The 23,740-nt window shown below is 47.0% G+C and overlaps 2 protein-coding genes across 2 annotated transcripts; one reads left to right on the top strand and one right to left on the bottom strand.

Annotated features, from left to right (window-relative positions):
- The first annotated feature begins 548 nt into the window (after positions 1–548).
- LOC106575784 (glycerol kinase) lies at positions 549–14,013 on the top strand. Its single transcript, XM_082963603.1, has 21 exons — positions 549–841; positions 2,006–2,079; positions 2,190–2,296; positions 2,388–2,465; positions 2,575–2,654; positions 2,830–2,967; positions 4,594–4,602; positions 4,844–4,944; positions 5,056–5,122; positions 5,369–5,386; positions 7,547–7,582; positions 7,697–7,764; positions 7,889–7,931; positions 8,066–8,146; positions 8,279–8,357; positions 8,532–8,628; positions 8,750–8,955; positions 9,062–9,205; positions 11,329–11,415; positions 11,852–11,938; positions 12,375–14,013. The coding sequence occupies exons 1-21, from the start codon at positions 611–613 to the stop codon at positions 12,383–12,385; spliced, it is 1,842 nt and encodes a 613-aa protein (XP_082819729.1). The 5' UTR covers positions 549–610; the 3' UTR covers positions 12,386–14,013.
- pwp2 (Periodic tryptophan protein 2 homolog) lies at positions 13,983–22,339 on the bottom strand. The gene is made up of 18 exons (NM_001173585.1): positions 22,226–22,339; positions 22,028–22,140; positions 21,677–21,871; positions 21,451–21,594; positions 21,133–21,268; positions 20,418–20,638; positions 20,067–20,210; positions 19,813–19,883; positions 19,555–19,691; positions 19,115–19,263; positions 17,285–17,583; positions 16,854–17,034; positions 16,567–16,714; positions 16,224–16,398; positions 15,397–15,615; positions 15,079–15,229; positions 14,839–14,913; positions 13,983–14,704 (listed from the first exon to the last, which is right to left on the bottom strand). The coding sequence occupies exons 1-18, from the start codon at positions 22,241–22,243 to the stop codon at positions 14,557–14,559; spliced, it is 2,724 nt and encodes a 907-aa protein (NP_001167056.1). The 5' UTR covers positions 22,244–22,339; the 3' UTR covers positions 13,983–14,556.
- Between the last annotated feature and the right edge of the window lie 1,401 nt (positions 22,340–23,740).

Below are 23,740 nucleotides of genomic sequence, written 5' to 3'. Positions count from 1 at the left end.
TTTAAATTACTTTGTTTGTCAGGAGGCAATATGCACTGTTACATTAGGCTCTTGACTTGTGGAAGGTCATTTTTGAACGCCGCCAATCTAACAGTACAGCAATACTACTGCACCATCTAGTGGTCAAATCAAGTACTATGAAAGCGTAATCTCACGACACCTCTTTTTTTTAAATGTAATTATAATCTTTAGTGGGTGTGATGAATAATCTCTCAATTGAATTGGTGTTCATTTTTTATCCTAAGGACATTTGAATGCAAATAAATAATTCATTTTCCAGAAGTCTTATATAGTCATTCATGTATTCAATTTATTTTGGAGGCAGTCACTAAATAGGCCATAAATTCCACTCTGATATGTCTACCCAAATTAGTTTGGACGTGCCTCCAAATTTGATTGGTCTATTTGAAGACGCTTCTGACGAGCTGTTAAAAAGAAACGCCATCCCTCACGCCATTGGCTATGCGCGCCCTATCCCTGCCCACTGGTTTGGTCTGTGCTATCTGGAATCCTTGGGACGTCCATTGACGTTGATATTTAAAATGGTTGCTGTAGGTAAGCGTTATGGTTAGGTAAAAGGGTAGGGACGTCCCACGGATCCCAGATAGCGATGATTGGTGCTGCTGCGTCATCAGAAGCAGTCTCACGCACGTGTCTCTGTGAGCTTAAGCGGTCGAAGTGTCAGCAGCTAGCTACAGGCAGCGGTAAAAGAAAACCAGCCACAGTCCACTGCAAGGACACAGGGCACATGAACAGTAGAATGGCTGCGTCTTCGAGCAGGGTAATGCTGGGGCCTCTCGTTGCTGCCATCGACCAGGGAACGAGCTCGACGCGTTTCCTGGTGAGTTACAAACCCCGCAGTCGCATTGAATGGTTCTTCTCGCCTAACGGTGAATGTCCTTTAAATAACCTAGTTAGACACCCGGTTGATTCCGTTATAACTCTCCGATCTCCTTTTTTAATGTAGCCTATATAGTCGTACACATTATATTCTAGTCCTATCGACGGAATGTTTGTGCTTTCTGCAGATTTGTTGTTTAGTAATCGTTCATTCATGCACGAACACGCAGGCCTGTAGTGGAACTAACTAAGGGACAGTTCACTCAATTTTCCTAGCTAATTGACTAAATTACTGTCTTCCTCTTGGATGTCATTTCGGCTTGTAAATTCTATAAGGGTGGTGTCCAATCTCGGTTGTTGCAGCCATTAGGCCTACATCTCCAAATGGCTGGTGTGGCTGCAGGCTCTTTCTCCAGCAGAAATACTTCATTAAACACTAAGCACATGAACCTGATGGCTGGAGCGAAAGCCTGAAAACACACACACACCCCAGCCCTTTGTTGATCGGACTATCCTGTTCTAATGTGTAGCCGCTACAGAAATGCTGAGTCTGTAATTCATTCATTGTGCAGACCAGCACATCCTCCAGTGCCTGAGGTTTGTGTAACAGTAGGCTTGGAGGGACTCTCTCCCTCACTCTGTCCCAGTCCTCCCCCCTGCTGCTACTCCGCGATGGCATATTCTTACCCCGCATTGAAACCAGCTGTTGTGTCCTACGGAAGCCGGTTTGGTCCAGAATGGACAGGTTGACAGGTCACCCCTAAAATCTCAAAATGTTTCACTAGCCCTCTGAAGGGAAAGGAGGAGTGGGTGTGTGTGAAATCTAATGACTAACAAGGACACTTTGATTTGCTAAAGAGCTGTCCGTGTTATTGTTGTCACATTTCCTGGAGAGGTGTCTGCTGTTGAGGATACTACTGTGATGGGGCATGGAGCTGTCTGTCCCTTCTCCCTTAACGCTGTCCCCTCTTCTCTCCTCTCCCACAACTGATACATCATAACTCTGTGTGCTCTCTCTCCTGTTGTCGTCCGTCTCCTGTTGTCGTCCGTCTCTCCTGTTCTCATCTGTGTTGTCATGAGTTGTTTTTCAGTTCCGCTCTGAGGTTTAGGTAGCAGAGATACTTTGGTCCAGATGTTCACTCCTGTTCTCTCTTCTCATCCCCAGGTGTTCAATGCTAAAACAGCTGAGCTCCTCAGTCACCACCAGGTTGAGATCAACCAGAGTTTCCCCAAGGAAGGGTCAGTACATGCAGCCGTGTTGCCTCTACAAACCCCCTATTAGTTCCTTTCAAATGGGATGACCTGTAACCTCAGGTCTATTAACCTCTGACCTTTAACCCTCTGTTTAGGTGGGTGGAGGAGGATCCCAAAGAGATCCTGCAGTCTGTGTACGAGTGTATGGAGAGAACCTGTGAGAAACTCACTCAGCTCAACGTTGACATCTCCAACATCAAAGGTAAAACACACACCACATACTGAACACACCCACACAAACGCTTCCTCATACTACAGACTCACTTTCACTCACCAAACGTGAACCTTTCTAGCCATTGGAGTGACCAATCAGAGAGAGACGACGTTGGTTTGGGACAAAGAGACGGGCGAGCCCCTCTACAATGCTATCGGTGAGATATGGATGTGTACCTGTGTTCACATCTCTTTCCACATGACCTAAAGCCATCATCTAAGGCCTGGAAGGATTTTAAAGACCCAGGTTGTGTTGGTTGTGTGCAGTGTGGCTGGACCTGCGGACCCAGTCGACCGTGGAGCGTCTGATCAACAAGACACCTGGGAGAAACAAGAACCATTTGAAGGTGAGACGCCGGGGAACACAGACTGTAGATCACCATGTTTTTATCAGGCCTAGCTTACCCAGACATCACAGGCAAATGTGTCCAAGAAACAATCCAACTATCTGAAGTAAAACAAAAGAAGAACTCAGTTCCACCTCTCTGAGGTCTGTCATAATTGTCCCCCCTCTCTGCTCAGCACAAGACGGGTCTCCCAATCAGTACGTACTTCAGTGCTGTGAAGCTTCGCTGGCTGATGGATAATGTGGACGAGGTCGCTGAGGCAGTCCTGACACACAGAGCCATGTTCGGTACCGTCGACTCCTGGCTCATCTGGGTAGGATGAACACACCTCTTTAGATGGGGTTTATCATGTCTGTGTGTGAGTGGTAAGGATAGGAAAGGCCCACCATGGCCATCTGTATACTCCAAGTTTTCCTCTGTTGTGTTTCTGACTAGATCTTACAGTGGGATACTACAGTGGGAAAAGTATTTGATCCCCTGCTGATTTTGTATGTTTGCCCACTGACAAAGAAATGATCAGTCTATAATTTTAATGTTAGGTTTATTTGAACAGTGAGAGGCAGAATAACAACAAAAATATCGAGAAAAACGCATGTCAAAAATGTTATAAATTGATTTGCATTTTAATGAGGGAAATAAGTATTTGACCCCCTCTCAATCAGAAAGATTTCTGGCTCCCAGGTGTCTTTTATACAGGTAACGAGCTGAGATTAGGAGCACACTCTTAAAGGGAGTGCTCCTAACCGCAGCTTGATACCTGTATAAAAGACTCCTGTCCACAGAAGCAATCAATCAATCAGATTCTAAACTCTCCACCATGGCCAAGACCAAAGAGCTCTCCAAGGATGTCAGGGACAAGATTGTAGACCTACGCAAGGCTGGAATGGGCTACAAGACCATCGCCAAGCAGCTTGGTGAGAAGGTGACAACATTTGGTGCGATTATTCGCAAATGGAAGAAACACAAAAGAACTGTCAATATCCCTCGGCCTGGAGCTCCATGCAAGATCTCACCTCGTGGAGTTGCAATGATCATGAGAACGGTGAGGAATCAGCCCAGAACTACACGGGAGGATCTTGTCAATGATCTCAAGGCAGCTGGGACCATAGTCACCAAGAAAACAATTGGTAACACACTACGCCGTGAAGGACTGAAATCCTGCAGCGCCCGCAAGGTCCCCCTGCTCAAGAATACATATACATGCCCGCCTGAAGTTTGCCAATAAACATCTGAATGATTCAGAGGACAACTTGGTGAAAGTGTTGTGGTCAGATGAGACCAAAATGGAGCTCTTTGGCATCAACTCAACTCGCCATGTTTGGAGGAGGAGGAATGCTGCCTATGACCCCAAGAACACCATCTCCACTGTCAAACATGGAGGTGGAAACATTATGCTTTGGGGGTGTTTTTCTGCTAAGGGGACAGGACAACTTCACCGCATCATTTGACGGGGCCATGTACTGTCAAATCTTGGGTGAGAACCTCCTTCCCTCAGCAAGGGCATTGAAAATGGGTCGTGGATGGGTATTCCAGCATGACAATGTCCCAAAACACACGGCCAAGGCAACAAAGGAGTGGCTCAAGAAGAAGCACATTAAGGTCCTGGAGTGGCCTAGCCAGTCTCCAGACCTTAATCCCATAGAAAATCTGTGGAGGGAGCTGAAGGTTTGAGTTGCCAAACGTCAGCCTCGAAACCTTAATGACTTGGAGAAGATCTGCAAAGAGGAGTGGGACAAAATCCCTCCTGAGATGTGTGCAAACCTGGTGGCCAACTACAAGAAACGTCTGACCTCTGTGATTGCCAACAAGGGTTTTGCCACCAAGTACTAAGTCATGTTTTGCAGAGGGGTCAAATACTTATTTCCCTCATTAAAATGCAAATCATTTTATAACATTTTTGACATGCGTTTTTCTGGATTTTTTTGTTGTTGTTATTCAGTCTATCACTGTTCAAATAAACCTACCATTAAAATTATAGACTGATCATTTCTTTAAGTGGGCAAATGTACAAAATCAGCAGGGGATCAAATACTTTTTTCCCCCCACTGTACATGTGTCCAATATTGTCTGTTTGTCTCTTCTTCCCCCCCCCCCCCCCCCCCCCCACAGTGTCTGACAGGTCTGTTTGTCCCCCCCCCACAGTGTCTGACAGGTGTCTGTGTTTGCCCCCCCCCCACAGTGTCTGACAGGGGGGGAAGAGTGGGGGAGTCCACTGCACAGACGTGACCAACGCCAGCAGGACCATGCTGTTTAACATCCACACCCTGGACTGGGACCCAGAGCTCTGCAAGTAGGTGAACGTCCAATACATAGTGTACTCCCTCATACATGTCCATTCACTGAGACAAACCATATCTTCTGTGTATTTACACTTGTTCCTGTTTTTGACACGTTCTTTCAGGTATTTTGATATTCCAATGGAGATTCTCCCAAAAGTGAGGAGTTCCTCAGAAATCTACGGCTTAATGGTAAGTCCCCATTGTCTTTGTGTGAATGTCTGTGGGTTGGGAGAAGGTGAATTATGAAGCGTTGCTCTGTCTATTCAACATGCTTATGATTATTATGTAACTGAACCTGTGCTTAGCTGTGCTTCGATCTAATCATAAGCATTTATGAATCACATTTCATAGGGCATTTAGTCTGTTTTTCATAGTCTGTACTTGCTTGAGGTGTTGTCACAAGCATTCTTTTGTGTGTGTCCCTGTTGTCTATAGAAAATATGTTCTAGCCTGGTGAGTATTGAGGTCTTCATCAATGTCCTCATCACTGTTATTGTTATGTCAGAACGTGATCCCCAGTCACCTTGCTTCTGTGTCGAAGTGATTGAACCATCCAAAGGTGCATTTCCAAGCCACTGAGAAGACAATGGTTAGATGTGTTGAGCAAGACTTTTGAAGGCTTTGAGACAAATATATTTATTTTTAGGGAGTTACGCCTCACCCTAAAATGTACTTATATTGATCCCCCCCTTTATTGTATAGGATATACAAGTTTGGGTGAAACAGATTTTCATGGTACACACTATATATATATATATATATCACACACACGAGTATGTGGACACCTCTTCAAATTGGTGGAATCGGCTATTTCAGCCACACCCGCTGCTGACAGGTGTATAAAATCGAGCACACAGCCATGCAATCTCCATAGACAAACACTGGCAGTAGAAGTGCCTTACTGAAGAGCTCAGTGACTTTCAACATGGCACTGTCATAGGATGCCACCTTTCCAACAAGTCAGTTCGTCAAATTTCTGCCCTGCTAGAGCTGCCCTGGTCAACTGTAAGTGCTGTTATTGTGAAGAGGAACCGTCTAGGAGCAATAATGGCTCAGCCGCGAAGTGGTAAACCACAGAAGCTCACAGAACGGGACCGCCGAGTGCTGTAGCACGTAAAACATTTCTGTCCTCGGTTGCAACAGTCACTACCGAGTTCCAAACTGCCTCTGGAAGCAACGTCAACACAAGAACTGTTTGTTGGGAGCTTCATGAAATGGGTTTCCATGACCGAGCAGCCGCACAAGCTTAAGATCACCATGCGCAATGCCAAGCGTCTGCTGGAGTGGTGTAAAGCTCGCTGCCATTGGACTCTGGAGCAGTGGAAACGCGTGAGTCACGCTTCACCATCTGGCAGTCCGACGGATGAGTCTGGGTTTGGTGGATGCCAGGAGAACGCTACCTACCCCAATGCATAGTGCCAACTGTAAAGTTTGGTGGAGGAGGAATAATGGTCTGGGGATCTTTTCCATGGTTCGGGCTAGGCCCCCTAGTTCCAGTGAAGGGAAATCTTAACACTACAGCATACAATGACATTCTAGACGATTCTGTACTTCCAACTTCGTGGCAACAGTTTGGGGAAGGCCCTTTCCTGTTTCAGCATGACAATGCCCCCGTGCACAAAGTGAGGTCCATACAGAAATGGTTTGAGATCGGTGTTGGAGAACATGACTGGCCTGCACACAGCCCTGACTTTAACCCCATCGGACACCTTTGGGATGATTTGGAACGCCGACTGCGAGCCAGGCCTAATCGCCCAACATCTGTGTCCGACCTCACTAATGCTGTTGTTGCTGAATGGAAGCAAGTCCCCGACGCCTTCCCGGTAGAGTGGAGGCTGTTATAGCAGCAAGGGGGGGGGGGGACCAACTCCATGTCAATACCCATGGTTTTGGAATGAGATGTTCGATGAGCAGGTGTCCACATGCTTTTGTAGTGTATTTGTAAAACACATCTTGAGTAGTCAGGTCCGACTGAAACAGACATTCACCAAACCGTCCTGGATAAGATTGGAAATGTACTGGATGGGTGTGTGCTTCCTGCTTCCTGCTCCTGTCGTGGCATGCCGCTCCGCTACTGTGGATGATGCCGCCCTACACCTTACTGCGATGCCCCAAACCTTGCCCAGGTGTTCAGTGGGCTGCTGTCTACTTCCTGTCTGGCTGCTCCTCATCCTGTTGACGTGTTTCTACAAGCTGTTCCGTAAATCTCTTCACTCTTCCACTCAGTTCCATTTCGGTCGTCTCAGTTCCATTTTGATCCCTAGCCCCTTTTGGTGATTGAGGGTTATAGTGAGTTCAATGGGAGTGAAGATATTTGACTTGTGTGCCTTAAACCATTTGCCTCCAAGACAAACACATTCGTCTGTCTCCTTCATGCTCTTTGATTGGCTGTATCGAGAACTTCTGTTGGCTATAGCACCATACTGTATAGTAAAACACTTGTAGTCTGTCTGTACACAAGTAACACTTCTACGGCAGCTTGAAACATCAAGCTGGCATGGCGTTTTATACAGGGAAGAGTCTTGCTTTGCTGGGTCTTGTGGTTACAGAGTTGGCCAGAATTCTAAACTGTGAAGCTGTTAATTTTTCTAACACGTTTTGTTTCGTTGACAGAAATCGGGCTGTCTTAGTGGCATACCCATCTCAGGGGTAGGTTTTGAAACATCCTGTCTTACTCTATTCAAGGTCTCTTATTACATTTCCTGATTTTATGAGGAGTGATTGGCACCTGTTCCCACCAATCTGAAGGGTCTTTGTTTACAGTGTCTTGGGGACCAATCGGCTGCTCTTGTTGGACAGATGTGCTTTCAGGAAGGGCAGGCCAAAAACACGTAAGTCTTCTCTCCATAGGTTTTTCATAGCTGGTGAGAGAACCATATTTTTGGGATGTACTGTAAGATAGTTTTGAGATATTTTTCTGTGACAAACATCTGACCAGGTATGACTATCTTTCAGATATGGAACGGGCTGCTTTCTACTCAGGAACACTGGGGCCAAGGTGATTTTCTTCCAAATGATCTTTAAAAATGAAAAATTAAGATGTGGAACATTCATCTGTGACATCACTCAGCCTAGACAGCCTGTCTCTTGAAAGTTGTTTTAATATATCTGTTTAACTGTTATCTCTTGCAGCCTGTCATGTCGGAGCATGGCCTACTAACCACGGTGGCGTACAAACTAGGTCGAGACAAACCTGCCTGCTACGCACTAGAGGTAGGCATGGATCATAGATTAAACTTGTACAGCACTATTATGCACTCATCTCTGACCTGATTGGTCTGTTGTCAGTTCTATTTTCTGATTGGTCCTTAATTCCCCTACTGGTCTATGATTGGTCGTTGCCAGGGCTCAGTGGCCATAGCGGGGGCTGTGGTTCGCTGGCTGAAGGACAACCTGGGGATCATTCAGACTTCCACAGAGCTGGGTAAGGCGAAGTCCTGTCCTTCACAACACTAGTAGAGGGGTGTGTTCCAGAACACCTCATGACATAACTCTCTCTCGTCTCCATGCCTCTCGTCTCCATGCCTCTCGTCTCCATGCCTCTCGTCTCCATGCCTCTCGTCTCCATGCCTCTCCTCCTCGTTTCCTTCATCCTCAGAGAAACTGGCAGCTTCAGTGGGCACGTCGTACGGTTGTTACTTTGTCCCGGCGTTCTCTGGTCTGTACGCCCCCTACTGGGAGCCCAGTGCACGAGGGTGAGTACTAGAACAACTTGGATTCAGCATAGTCTTTAAATGAGCTCATTCTCTTTTCCTTACATTTGGTAAAGAAGGAATGTTATATCAACAAGTGTAAAAAAACTTATCTCGTACACAGGATAATCTGTGGTCTGACTCAGTTCACTAACAAGAGTCACCTGGCCTTCGCTGCGTTGGAAGCTGTCTGTTTCCAGACTCGAGAGATCCTGGATGCGATGAACCAGGACAGTGGCATCCCTCTGACCCAGCTCCAGGTGGACGGGGGCATGACCTCCAACAGACTACTGATGCAGCTGCAAGCTGATATACTCTGCATCCCTGTTGGTAAGAGACACTCTCTGTTTCTTTGTCTCTAAGTCTTTCACTCTCTCTTTCACACAAACAATGTTTATGTTAATATCCACAATGATGAGGAAGAATGTGTTTGTAGTGAAGCCCTCCATGCCTGAGACCACTGCCCTGGGGGCGGCCATGGCTGCAGGGGCAGCAGAGGGGGTCAGTGTCTGGAGCCTGCGTCCTGAGGACCTCAGTGAGGTCACCTCTGAGAAGTTTGAGCCACAAATCAACCCTGAAGGTAAGGGACATGTAAAGCACTGTTACCTTATTTCAATACTAGCAGTTCCTATTTGTTTGAACACAGACATACAGTAACAATCAAGTTTGGACAAACCTACTCATTCTAAGGGTTTTTATTTATTTTGACTATTTTCTACATTTTAAAATAATAGTGAAGACATCAAAACTATGAAATAACACATGGAATCATGTAGTAACCAAAAAAGTGTTAAATAAATCAAAATATATTTTATATTCTTCAAAGTAGCCACCCTTTGCTTGGATGACAGCTTTGCACACTCTTGGCATTCTCTCAACCAACTTCACCTGGAATGCTTTTCCAACTTGAAGGAGTTCCCACATATGCTGAGCACTTGTTAGCTGCTTTTCCTTCACTCTGCGGTCCAACTCATCCCAAACCATCTCAATTGGATTGAGGTCGGGTGATTGTGGAGGCCAAGTCATCTGATGCAGCACTCCATCACTCTCCTTCTTGGTCAAATAGCCCTTACACAGTCTGTTGACGTGTTGGATCATTGTCCTGTTGAAAAACAAATGATAGTCCCACTAAGCGTAAACCAGATGGGATGGCGTATCACTGCAGAATGCAGTGGTAGCCATGCTGGTTAAGCGTGCCTTGAATTCTAAATAAATCGCAGTGTCACCAGCAAAGCACCATCACACCACCTCCTTCATGGTGGGAACCACACATGTGGAAATCATCCGTTCACCTACTTTGCATCTCACAAAGACACTGCAGTTGGAACCACAAATCTCACATTTGGACTCATCAGACCAAAGGACAGATTTCCACTGGTCTAATATCCATTGTTCGTGTTTCTTGGCCCAAGCAAGTCTCTTCTTCTTATTGGTGTCCTTTTAGTAGTGGTGTCTTTGCAGCAATTTGATCATGAAGGCTTGATTCACACAGTCTCCTCTGAACAGTTGATGTTGACATGTCTGTTACTTTAATTCTGTGAAGCATTTATTTGGGCTGCAATCTGAGACTGGTAACTCAACTGAACTTATCCTCTGCAGCAGAGGTAACTCTGGGTCTTCCTGTCCTGTGGCGGTCCTCATGAGAGCCAGTTTCATCATAGCGCTTGATGGTTTTTGTGACTGCACTTGAGGAAACTTTCAAAGTTCTTGAAATGTTCCGGATTGACTGACCTTCATGCCATAAAATAAAGATCAAATAATAATAATAATATTTAACCTTTTTTTTTATTTAACTAGGCAAGTCAGTTAAGAACAAATTCTTATTTACAATGACTGCCTAGCCCGGCCAAACCCGGACGATGCTGGGCCAATTGTGTGCTGCCCTATGGGACTCCCAATCACGGCCAGTGACGCCTCTAGCACTGAGATGCAGTGACTTAGACCACTGTGCCACTCGGGAGCCCTGTGATGGACTGTTGTTACTCATATTTGAACTGTTCTTGCCATAATATGGATTTGATATTTTACCAAATAGGGCTATCTTCTGTATACCACCCCTACCTTGTCACAACGCAACTGATTGTCTCAAACGCATTAAGAAGGAAAGAAATTCCACAAATGTACTTTTAACAAGGCACACCTGTTAATGCATTCCAGGTGACTACCTCGTGAAGCTGGTTGAGAGAATGCCAAGAGTGTGCAAAGCTGTCATCAAGGCAAAGGGTGGCTAATTTGAAGAATCTCAAAATATAAAATATATTTTGATCGAACACTTTTTTTGGTTACTACATGATTCCGTATGTGTTATTTCATAGTTTTGATGTCTTCACTATTATTCTACAATTTAGGAAATAGTAAAAATCAAAACCCCTGGAATGAGTAGGTGTGTCCAAGGTGTTGACTGTAGGTCAAAAGTATTTGTCTCTATCAATTCTGGAGGTGAGGCACACCACTGTTACCTTATTTCATTGCTAGCAGTTCCTTTTTGTTTTAACACAGACATGGGTCAAGTATTTGTCTGTCTCTCTGTCTCTCTATGAACCCTGGAGGTCAGGGAGCCTATGGTAAGGACAATATACATGAACCCAGCAAACAACTGCACAATGTTTGCTGTTGTGCCCATGTGAATAAATGGGATTATGTATTTATTTCTGTCTTTCTCTCGTTCTCTCTCTCTCGTTCTCTCCTCTCTCTGCTCTGTAGAGAGTGAGTTTAGATATGCTCGCTGGAAGAAGGCCGTACAGAGAGCCATGAACTGGGAAACCACTGAACCCATCTCTAATGGAAATGGTAGGGACTGTTCTCCACTTCACCTGACCGGTTTAATGTAGGCTGCTCCATAATAGCAATGTGTATAACAACATCAAGGAACAGTAAGACTGAACAGTGGCGCCCCTAATGAATACAGTGATAGACTGGGTGGCTGTTCCAATTCCTAAAAACACAGTAAACTTCTAAACTGGAGAAAAAGTCCAAAACATTGTAATCTAGAGTGGCAATATTGTTGTTGAGCTGTGGCCTGGTCCCAGGCCTGTTTGTGCTGTCTTGCCAACTCTTATGGTCATCGTCACGCCAATGACCGTAGGTGTTGGCAAGACAGTAGAAATAAAGGGATCTTGGAACAGGCTAGTTAAGCTGTACCCAGAGGTGGTAATTCTGTCCTGCTGTTTGTCTCTCTCTCCCCTCTGTCTTGCTTGACTTGGACCTGGGTTTGGACATCGTCCAGGTGAAACTAGTATCTTCAGTAGTGTCCCACTGGGCTTTTACATTCTGGGTAGCATGTTAATGTTAATTGGAGCAAAATACATCGCAGGTCAGTGTCCGCTTTAGTGTGGATGTGCTAACAGTGCATGAGAGAGGAAGTGTGTGTGTGTGACGTACATGTACTTTCTATGAGCAAGGATGAAGAATCTGACTGAACATTGATGCGTGTGTACTCTATCAGACTAGCTTTTAGTTGATCTGAGGGATAAAGTGGTGTGTTTTTGTGTGGTTAATCTGTATCCTAGCTCTCCCAACCTGCTGCTACTGCAACAATCACATGCTTTACCTGATCGTTTCTCCTGCAGTAACACCATAGCACCTGCTACCTCTTCCTTCCAAGACTTAGCGATACTACCAGCTTGCATTCTTGCATCAATTGCATGACATTATCCTGTAGTTTCAATCCCTGGCATTTATAGCAAAACATCCCCTCTTATGTGGCCTGGTGGTATTAAACTCTTTCTCTCTGTTTTGTTTTTACCCAGGCCACAAGTAGACTGTGGCCCGTGATGCATTGCGGCGGATCAGAAGAAGGTGCGGGGCCAAGAAAGGACACATCCTGCTATTCTTCAGTTTTACTGGACCACTCCCTCCCCGTTCCTTTGGTTGAATGGCCAAAACACAAACATTCCATGTCAACGCTCCAATCCAACCGTTACCTGGAAACCAACTGTTGGCCTGGAGCCCAGTGGCTGATGGGAACTGTAGTGTGGAATGGACCCAGTATGAATAAATCTGGTGTTTAGGAATGATGTTGCTCTGGATCCTAATGGACACTGCTCTTCTTGTGTGACTGAGTGACTGTGGGGTGGTGAGGTGAATATGGGTTGTGTATGCAATATCTATCCATGGTTCCTTGTTTTTGTCAACGATATTCACTAATGTAGAGCTATTCACGGAACACAATTCTTATCTAATCCAAAAACACAATCTGTCAATTGTGATGTTGCCCTGCTGTCACTGTCACACATCCCTCACTTCACTGTTGTGCCAGAACGAGTTCTCCCGACGTTATCTTGGAAAGGACCTCACAATGAACTGCAATGTGGGTTTCTGGAGCACTTTTTAGATTTCGTTCTGGGTTTGTCTGGTATGTAAATGGTCTGAGAGAAACCTTTTATAACCCTCTTTGGTTGAACCCACTGCCTGCTGAGACCGTTTGGGTTGGAGAGCAGAACTTGAATCTCGTGGCCCCAAGAAATGGTAATGCAGGGTTATTGTAAAGTACTAGTCTTTGTGTAAAGAACGTTTTTTTGGTTACTTTTATAAGTTGCCACGTATATAAACAGACTGTTTAAGGATGTAGTTGCCCCTATGTGCTGATCTGGGGGGGGGGGGGGTTAGTGTTCTCCCCTATGGAGGATTGGGGTAAGGTAAGCTGATCCTAGATCTGGGCTCTGGGGAAACTTAACTTGTGAGAGTTTGTCCCAAATGGTACACTGTTCTCTATGTAGAGTATAACCTTTGACCAGGACCCATTTGGGACGCAGCCTGAGTAAGGGACCCATTGTTTATCTATGATTTAACGTACCAAAAAGTAGTGACTTTCTATGGCAACTGAATACTACTGTAAATTTGGCCAATGGATGCCTTTGAATGCATTGTCCAGAGTAAGCATTTTAAACATGCAAACACAGTAAAATTGATATGAACTGTTTCGGTTTGGAGGACACCAGACTTTAAAGGCAGAATTCAATCCATATCTTGGAAGATCTGCTGGATTGAAATTTAAAGGCAATGTTCAGAGACTGCATTCACGGTATCCGTTGACTCAATCGCTAATTACCTTTACATTTTGACACGGATTGAATCCAGCAAGGCAGCACAATTCTTGCTTCTGACTACTGATTCGAGTCTTCCTTTAAATATATGTGCAAGTACTTGAAATTCTTACCCTTTTAATGAAGTAAAATGGAGACAGTATTGTTCTAAAAGCCACTCAAGGGTCAATTGATTTCTTTGGTTACTATTGTCATCAGGTATGATTTTGCATCTAGCTGACCCCTGTATTGTGGATATTATGAGAAACAATCAGTTGTCCAAATGTCACGTCTGTACAGACCTGCATATCAGGGATAGGAAAATGACATTCATTTTGAAATAAAATTGTTTATTTTAGTATCACTAGCAACTCAGAATTACTATGTTGAGTGACAAGCTATAAGATGACATATCGAATTTCTACTTGGTATCCAAAATAAGATCGCGGTCCTTAACTGTATACATTTCCCCCATCACTATTTCAATCACAGGAGCTGGTGGTGTTCCAGGTAACTTAACAAAAAACACATTTGCATCAACTTTGTTGTAAATAAACAGATTTTCACTAGCACAGGTTAATCCTTTGGCCATCTTGATTTCCCAGAAGGCACTGGGAGAGGCCCTGTGTGATGAGGTCAGTGTCTCCTGGGCTACATTCCAATATTCATACTACAGTACTTAAAATGCTTGCTCAATACATTGCTTCATTGGAATGTAGCAGTGGTATGCTAGTGTGGATATTGGAACAGAACCTTGAAGCTTCCTCTCCTTGTCTCCTTTCCTTTATCAGTGGTTAGATGTAGAAGAACTGCACTGGGTCTGCTTCATACCACTCAATGGTTTTCCTGGCCCTATATTCAGGTCAGAGTGGGTGAAGTGAAGTACTCGAGAGGTTGTGGCTGCGTCCTACATGAGCATGTCTGTCTCCTCCAGAGAGGCCTCGCTCATCACCTCAGAGTCCTCGTCACAGAGAGCGTCCCCCGCTGTCCTCTTCACACCCCTCTGCTTGGACAGGGCGACTGCGTAGCGGATGGTGTACATGTTCCAGTCACAGCTGCACAGGACAGAGACAAATGAACACGACCACATTCCACACTGTTACAGGACACACACACAGATCTGTAACAGTCTGTACCGAGACTGAGAGAAAGAGTTGAAATAAGAGATGTGTAATATATTTGGACTTACAGTTTTGAGAGATCCTCAAAGTGCTTTTGAATACTCTTCTGCAGTGACTGAATGGTGGGCAGAACAGCTCCAGACCTGATCAACATAAAACAGTGTTTAGCAGTCTGCTGCGGCTTCACAATCCTTTATCTAAATGACTCTACAAGATGCCATTTCTAATCTCAGTAAATGTTGAACTGTTTTTGATACGGAAGATAAGCCTGGTATTTCTATGGTGTGTTTGTAGCCAGCAGTACCCACCGGGTTTTGAGTTTCTGTCCATGCTGCGTGAGGAGAGACTGGGACCAGCTCAGGTAGAACTGCAGGTGACCACATCGCTCCAGGGCTGCTGCTATGAAACCTAACAGTTTCTCTACATAGACATCAGGCAGGGAGCCGCACACCACGGCGACTAAAACACACAGAGGACATGCTGATGGCGTGTGACTACTACCATGATAATCTACTGGTCTGTGGTTACAAAAAACTAACTCTTACACCCTCCAAGACCCAACCTCTCATTTTTACAAACTAGTACAGATCGCAGCAACGGAAACAGAAATGCCCATGAGCACTCACTCTGGTGGTGTGGCACGGCCTCCAGGACTTCTTGTGTGAGGGCGGTCTCGTTGAGGCGGAACGCCAGCACGATGGCTGTCGCCCACTCGGCCTGGCGCAGCTGTCGGCGGACGCTGGCGGGGGTCACGTCCAGGTCAAGGTCGTAGGGGTCAAACACCAGCGCCCCGTCCAGAGAGTAGGTCAGCAGGCCCTCTGTGGAGGTAGCAGCCCAGCTACGACCTGAGAGAAGAGAGAGGTGGAGGGGAAAGAGAGAAGAGAGAGGTGGAGGGGAAAGAGAGAGAGAGGTGGAGGGGAAACAGAGAGAGAGGTGGAGGGGAAAGAGAGAGAGGTGGAGGGGAAACAGAGAGAGAGGTGGAGGGGAAAGAGAGAGAGGTGGAGGGGAAAGAGAGAGGTGGAGGGAACAGAGAGAGAGGTGGAGGGGAAACAGAGAGAGGTGGAGGGGAAAGAGAGAGAGGTGGAGGGGAAACAGAGAGAGAGGTGGAGGGGAAACAGAGAGAGGTGGAGGGGAAACAGAGAGAGGTGGAGGGGAAACAGAGAGAGAGGTGGAGGGGAAAGAGAGAGAGGTGGAGGGGAAAGAGAGAGAGGTGGAGGGGAAACAGAGAGAGAGGTGGAGGGGAAACAGAGAGAGAGGTGGAGGGGAAACAGAGAGAGGTGGAGGGGAAAGAGAGAGAGAGGTGGAGGGGAAAGAGAGAGAGGTGGAGGGGAAAGAGAGAGAGGTGGAGGGGAAAGAGAGAGGTGGAGGGGAAAGAGAGAAAAGCGTTGACATTGGATCAGGTGCTCTTCAGCAGAACCAGCTCAGATAAGACACTTGTAATCCTGATACTAACCAGTAGGAGAGAAGCGGATAGAGCTCACTCTGATTTCAGGCTTGAAATGGCGAGAGCTCATGTCTCCTTTCCTAACCCCGGGCAGACTGAGCTCTACCCCGTCCCCATCGCCCACCCCCTCATCCACCAGCGCCAGACTCCCAAACTCTGTCATTTTCCTCCGGTCCAAGAACTCCTGAAGGAGACAGGAAACAGACGAGATCAATCTCACGCAACACATCTGACTAGAAGACAGCTAGCCGCCATTCTACTAGCACAGTGTACTGTATATATGCTCTGAAGGTGTGCTCAGTCAGAGTACATATGGACTGATAGACCAGTCAACCTGTGGTCAGTACTGTACCTCCATGGCGTCCAGGGACAGGTTGCAGGAGATCTCAAACTTCTTCATGAGGATCTGTTCTCTGATGTTGTAGATGCAGACAAACTTGGACTGGCCTCCAGCCAGAATGGACTCCCCGTCTGCAGAGTAGCACAGCGATGTGAAGGACCTGGAATACACAGTACGGGTGGCCACACTTAATGCCCGAAGGGAAACTTTTGAGGTAATTGCTAAGACGCTGCTAGGGAAATTAACTGTTGGTCCAATAACCAGAACACTGGCAGAAACATCCAGGTTATTCCACTCACTTGCCCTTGGCGGACTGTTTGGAGGTGATCTTGTCGGTCTCCTTGCGTCCCATCTCCAGGTCGTGGCGTCCGCTGACCGAGCCTGTCTGATTGGCTGACTGGGGGTTCCAGAAGGAGATCTCTCCGTCCAGCGTGGCCACGGCTAGCTCCTGGCCATCCGGCCGGTACGACACCGCCAGGCCTGCACAACCAATCAGAGACAGAAACATTCATTCAGTGTTTCCCCTACTACCATTACTTCCGCTGAATCCCAAATCGTCTCTACACTCAGCCACACTACGACTAAGTGTCTGTCTGGAAACAACTAACAACTCTGGATTAAGAAAATGACAAAGAAATGCTAATTCAGCAGGAAACTATTCCATTAACATCAGTCAGTCAGAGAGCTGTGGAAGGGACTGAGGGGAGACTGAGGGGAGACCGGGGCTTACCGTCTGAGGTGAGACGGAGTGTCTCTGTGGTCTGCCAGCTGTCCATCATGTCCCAGAGGCGGACCGTCTTGTCCCATGATGCACTGGCCAGGATGGACTGCACCGGGCTGAAGCACAGACAGCTCACCGGGCCCTCGTGGCCCCCCAGGACCTCTAGCAGGCGTCCAGTCTGCATGGACCAGATGAAGACCTCGAAGGAGTCCTGGGCCCCAGCGCTCACCAGGTCCCCGCTCGGGTCCACCGCCAGAGACGAGAACTGGGTCGGCCGCGGAGACGTGAACGTCCGGAAGTTACGGTACCTGTGTAGATACAGTAGTTCCAGACAATCAACCATCAGAATGAACCACTCATTAACCATAGAGCCTGTTTCTCTATCAAACCTTCCTAGTCTATGTGATTGAAAGGAAAAACATGTTTCTGGGAAGGTTTATATAATGTTGCATTGCTAGTTTGTTGTTTTAATTGAAAGGGTGAGTATTTTGCATGTCTGTCTTAAACAGGTTTGTGGTGTGGTGTGTAGGTGTGGTGTGTAGGTGTGGTGTGTAGGTGTGGCGTGGCGTGTAGTGTACTTGTGGTGTATAGGTGTGGCGTGGCGTGGCGTGTAGGGTGTAGGTGTGGCGTGTAGGTGTGGCGTGTAGGTGTGGTGTGAAGGTGTGGCGTGTAGGTGTGGCGTGTAGGTGTGGTGTGAAGGTGTGGCGTGAAGGTGTGGTGTGTAGGTGTGGTGTGAAGGTGTGGTGTGTAGGTGTGGTGTGTAGGTGTGGTGTGAAGGTGTGGCGTGAAGGTGTGGCGTGTAGGTGTGGTGTGAAGGTGTGGCGTGAAGGTGTGGTGTGTAGGTGTGGTGTGAAGGTGTGGCGTGAAGGTGTGGTGTGTAGGTGTGGTGTGTAGGTGTGGTGTGAAGGTGTGGCGTGAAGGTGTGGTGTGTAGGTGTGGTGTGAAGGTGTGGTGTGTAGGTGTAGCGTGAAGGTGTGGTGTGTAGGTGTGGTGTGAAGGTGTGGCGTGAAGGTGTGGTGTGAAGGTGTGGCGTGAAGGTGTGGTGTGTAGGTGTGGTGTGTAGGTGTGGTGTGTAGGTGTAGCGTGAAGGTGTGGCGTGAAGGTGTGGTGTGTAGGTGTGGTGTGAAGGTGTGGCGTGTAGGTGTGGTGTGAAGGTGTGGCGTGAAGGTGTGGTGTGTAGGTGTGGTGTGAAGGTGTGGCGTGAAGGTGTGGTGTGTAGGTGTGGTGTGTAGGTGTGGTGTGAAGGTGTGGCGTGAAGGTGTGGTGTGTAGGTGTGAAGGTGTGGTGTGAAGGTGTGGTGTGTAGGTGTAGCGTGAAGGTGTGGCGTGTAGGTGTGGTGTGAAGGTGTGGCGTGAAGGTGTGGCGTGAAGGTGTGGTGTGTAGGTGTGGTGTGTAGGTGTGGTGTGTAGGTGTAGCGTGAAGGTGTGGCGTGAAGGTGTGGTGTGTAGGTGTGGTGTGTAGGTGTGGCGTGAAGGTGTGGTGTGTAGGTGTGGTGTGTAGGTGTGGTGTGAAGGTGTGGCGTGTAGGTGTAGCGTGAAGGTGTGGTGTGTAGGTGTGGTGTGAAGGTGTGGTGTGTAGGTGTAGCGTGAAGGTGTGGCGTGAAGGTGTGGTGTGTAGGTGTGGTGTGTAGGTGTGGTGTGAAGGTGTGGTGTGTAGGTGTGGTGTGAAGGTGTGGTGTGTAGGTGTAGCGTGAAGGTGTGGTGTGTAGGTGTGGTGTGAAGGTGTGGTGTGAAGGTGTGGTGTGTAGGTGTGGTGTGAAGGTGTGGTGTGTAGGTGTAGCGTGAAGGTGTGGTGTGTAGGTGTGGTGTGAAGGTGCCTTCACCAGGTGTGTTCTCTTACCTGTGCAGGTCGAAGGCTCGGACCGTTCCATCCAGAGAGGCGCTGACGATGACAAAGCCTCTGGAGGTGAAGGTGACGTTAGTGACAGAGCTGGTGTGTTCTGTGAACGTGACGAAGCACAAGCCGCTGGTCATGTTCCACACTTTCACCTGAAACACAGAACACCATCAGCATTCACATGCCTGTCTGAAAACACAGGAACATCCTGCTGTTGTTACCTAACCATACAATCATTTGTTGTGTAATGAAATTGTGTTCCTTGCATATCCCAACTCCCCCTATAGCTCCCGCAGGGAGTGGGGTCACGGCCAGGGTCACCATTTTCATGACCTTGCTATTCCAAAAACGTTGTATCATTCAGCCAACACGTGATTTGGCACAACAGAACAACTGAGACACTGCAGCTAACAGGCCATGGAGAAAAATGTATAAGAACTCACTTTCCCATCATCCCCTCCTGTAGCGATGTACTGTCCGTCAGGGGAGTAAGCCAGGGCGGCCATGTTGTTGAAGTGTCCCTGCTGTTTGAACACGTAGGATTCACTCTGCCACTCCCACACCAGCAGCTGGCCCAGACCTGGACAACACACAAGGCAACATGTCACACGGGTAATTGATGATATCTTGTTCCTTTGTTAAACACTGCAAGTTTGGATGTGCTATTTGGGTATGTTAACTGAGAGACCATGAGAACATACCTGAGCAGCCAAAGCCTATCCAGTCGCCAGAGCTGTTCATTGACACTGTGGCAATCCTCTGGTCTGAGATACTGAGAACACATGAAAACATACAGGCTGTTATTGCTACTAATAATACAACAAAACCTAATTGTCCTAACAACTTGATGAATGACCCCACGAGCAAGAACTGCAGGCTTGGGACCTGAATGAAACTGGTCATTGAGTGGTTCAACAGTCAAGGAGTTAGTGTCTGTGTGTCTGTGACCCCTGACCTTAGGGAGTGGATGAGGTTGAACTCGGGCAGTTCGTGGAGATGGAAGATCCCCGAGGCGAACCCAGTCACCAGGATGTGTGTGGGCTTGTGGAACGCTGCAGCCGTCAGGTTGTTGAAGTCACCCTCCTTGTTGAAGAAGTGTCTGATGGAGACAACACAACAGGCAGCGTCCAATCAGAAACCAACCTCACATTGGTAACACTCAGTCGGCCCAAAACAAATGTAAGTATCATCAATCTTTATTTGTAAATCGCTTGGTAAGAGTTGGTTAGACTCGTGGCCAGGCAAACCTTCGAGGCAGTCTGCTGCTGTACCACAGATACTAAAACAGGTTTGTGAGATGACATACTTGCTCCTCTGTTTGTATCTGACGTTCTTGGTTCCCTCCTTCTCCTTGGGTCTTTCTCCTTTCCCTCTGATCACCTCTCCTCTGGGCTCTTCCTCCTCTCCTTCTCCTCTCTCCTCCTCTCCTCTCTCCGCTGGTAGCCTGGTCTTTCTCAGAAGCAGCCCGTCCAGCTCCGTGTCACTCTCCCACACACACAGCGTCCCGTCCTGGCTCACTGTGTACAACTGGAACACACACATGTTCAGCAGGTCACTATGGAAACATGTACACACACACACACACACACACACACACACACACACACACACACACACACACACACACAGCGTCCCGTCCTGGATCACTGTGTACAACTGGAACACACACATGTTCATCAGGTCACTATGGAAACATGTACACACATACTTAAAGGGATACTTCAGGGTTTTGGCATGCTAGCAGATACCCATACACTTCAAGTCATTGTGCTACATCTAACGTCCTTCATACTGGACACAGAGACATAAACATGGTGTCCACCAGTTTGTCAGACTCTGGGGAAGTAGACAAAGAGCCTCGTTGCCAACATCCCGAAGTATCCCTTTAACTCACATACGGTAAATGATGCACAACCACACGCAGGTTCCAATCTGCAAACACACACAGGGCACATAGAGAAACCTAGTACATGTTGGACACAGAGAAGGGCTGAGGGGGAAACCCCAGAGAGAACACTCACATCTAAACTGTCCTTCTCGAAGAAGCAGCCCACCATGATGTCCTTGTGTCCCCCCAGAGAGTAGTAGATGAGGTTGGACCAGCGCTCGGCTCCAAACACCCAGGTAGACATGTCTTTGCTGCCCACCACAAAGCACCTGCGTGGGGGAAACAGAGTTAAGGCAGGGGGTTTCTCTCTACGACAATTATATAATGAAGGGTCACCAGACTAAACTGTGTACTGGGGGATGCTAACCTCCAGCGATAGGGGTAAGCAGTGTTAGCTGGTTTTCCATTGCCAGGTGACATGAAACATGTTCTAGGTGGGCCAGTGACTCACTTGGAGTCGTCGGTCCAGTCGATGCAGGTGGTCTCATCGTAGGGTCCGTAGTAGCTCTTGTCCAAGACAAAGGCATTGAACTCCCGGTTCCTCCCGGGAGCGTGGTACATCAACGCTACATTCTCCTTGGTTACCACAAACTTCCTGAGGACCAGGAGAGAGTCACACCAACAGTGATGTAATGATGTAGCAACGCAGCGTGTGTCTTGACGCGTGAGGGACTGACCTGCCATCAGGAGAGAAGCGGATACTGGCCACAGGTTTGTGGAAGTGGAAGTGATGGAGAACAGCCCTTGTGATCAGGCTGACCAGCAACGCTGCTCCATCTTCATCCACCAGTATAGCCAGGTTCCCATCGGGGGAGAGGCCGACACAGGTGATGTTCTTGGCAGTGGACACTGGCAGTGTCTCTGACTTGTTGCTGTTAGAAAGAGGACGTGTTCAGTCAGTCTGTTCTCCAAACGCAATAAGTTAAAAATATATTTTAATCAACACAGTCTTGTAAAGGAATCTAGCTAGCTATAACATCAAGCTAGTTATCAGATACTAGGAATCCTGTAATCAGATGCCATCTTACTTTTTTAGATCAAAGACGGAGATGCGGTTTCCCACCGGACTTATCACAGAGTTGCCATCCTTGGAGAAACTCAGATTCCCATGACGATACACAGCTCCCAACAAATTGGAAAACTAGAGGCAGAAATGAGAAAGATTAGCTAGCTAACTAACTAAAAAGCTAGCAAGCAGATACAATCTACCGAGTGGTATCACTTACCCTGTAAGCAAACTTCATGTTGGTAGTTGTTCCCTATATTTGTTATTATTTAAATGATCATAAACATCACAGAAAGAGTACATTCATTTATTTCAAGCATGCCACATGTGTCGGCATGTTGACAGTAGTCATTTCCGTGTATAAAAAGGGCAATTTACGAGTTGAAAGTTGTTAGGGAAATCTACAGAGCCCTCTAACGTTGAGGAGGGTAAATGCACGTGAACGTGAAAAGTTACAAATATTGTTTTGAGACCATACAAAACTCCTCAACTGGTATGTTACACAATTTAAATAGCCTCCTATATTGCCATACATATCCGTGGGAACCCCAAAACCCTGAGTCATAAGCAAAGCGTTGTAGCTTTACATTGTGCAGACAGATAAACTTGTAAAGAATGTTAATCCAATTACAAAGTAGGTTAGATGGTGTTTACTCTTGACAGATTAACATATTAGGAACAAACACTAAACAATCAGCTCCCTGCAGACAAAGTGCACATTATTTACCTACAGGATTGTCCTAGAACGTTGATCATAAGATGTAATTGTGCACCAGAACTGAATGCAGTCTGCTGCATACACCAATCCTGTCTGCCCCAATAATTCATTCACAATAGATAGTCCCCATCTACCAGACAACAGAGAGAGGGGGGGAGACAGAGAAACAGACAGAGAGAGACAGACAGAGACAGAGACGGGGAGAGAGAGAGACAGACAGAGAGAGACAGAGAGAGGTGGGGAGACAGAGAGACAGAGAGAGAGACGGAGAGAGAGAGAGACAGACAGAGACAGAGATGGGGAGAGAGAGAGACAGAGAGAGAGAGAGCGAGACGGAGAGAGAGAGAGCCAGAGAGAGCCAGAAACGGAGAGAGAGGGGTGGGGGTGGCCTATAGAACTGTCTGAGAAGAACAGTTTTGAAAGGAATGATGGCGTTCTGGTGGAATATTTTCTGGAAGGAATGGAGCTGGAAGTGTTCTCTCTTGTCATGCAGATCATTGATCATATTGGGGATATCTTGTCCTCAGAGCCCACCATAGAGCCCGAGCTTGAGGGAGATGATGATGATGAAGAAACAGATTATAGCTCTGATGACAGTGAGGAAAACATGAGTGCAGCTAACACAGTAAAGTATGGTGAGGTGGTACAGGGAACATCATCATCATCATCACAACCACATAGGTTGTTGTTCTCTAAAGTGGGAATTAGTGAGGTGGTCACAGAGACAATCAGTGAGGACCCTTGTAACGGGGCCACCATGGCTGCTGCCAGCGATTCCATGGTACAAGAGAGAGGGACAGCAGGAACTACAGCCAAAAATCACAGCGGGATGTTTTAGTCACATCACTGGACAATGGTGAACAGAGAGAGAGAGAGAGAGGAGAGAGAGAGAGAGAGAGAGAGAGAGAGAGAGAGAGAGAGAGAGAGGAGAGAGAGAGAGAGAGAGAGAGAGAGGAGAGAGGAGAGAGAGAGAGAGAGAGAGAGAGAAGAGGAGAGAGAGAGAGAGAGAGAGAGAGA

The sequence above is a fragment of the Salmo salar genome, chromosome 17 (assembly GCF_965601325.2).
Source record: "Salmo salar chromosome 17, fSalSal1, whole genome shotgun sequence".
NCBI lineage: Eukaryota > Metazoa > Chordata > Actinopteri > Salmoniformes > Salmonidae > Salmo > Salmo salar.
The sequence above is the reverse complement of the archived record's forward strand: the minus strand, read 5'-3'. Positions and strand labels throughout refer to the sequence as shown.

Coding starts and splice junctions, on each gene's coding strand:
- LOC106575784 (XM_082963603.1), top strand. CDS start 611: ATGATTGGTGCTGCTGCGTCATCAGAAGCAGTCTCACGCACGTGTCTC. Junction 8,956..9,061: donor TATACTCTGCATCCCTGTTG/GTAAGAGACACT, acceptor ATGTGTTTGTAG/TGAAGCCCTCCATGCCTGAG. Junction 9,206..11,328: donor GCCACAAATCAACCCTGAAG/GTAAGGGACATG, acceptor TCTGCTCTGTAG/AGAGTGAGTTTAGATATGCT.
- pwp2 (NM_001173585.1), bottom strand. Junction 20,639..21,132: donor TCGAGAAGGACAGTTTAGAT/GTGAGTGTTCTC, acceptor TGTGTGTTCCAG/TTGTACACAGTGAGCCAGGA. Junction 19,884..20,066: donor AACCTCATCCACTCCCTAAG/GTCAGGGGTCAC, acceptor ATGTGTTCTCAG/TATCTCAGACCAGAGGATTG.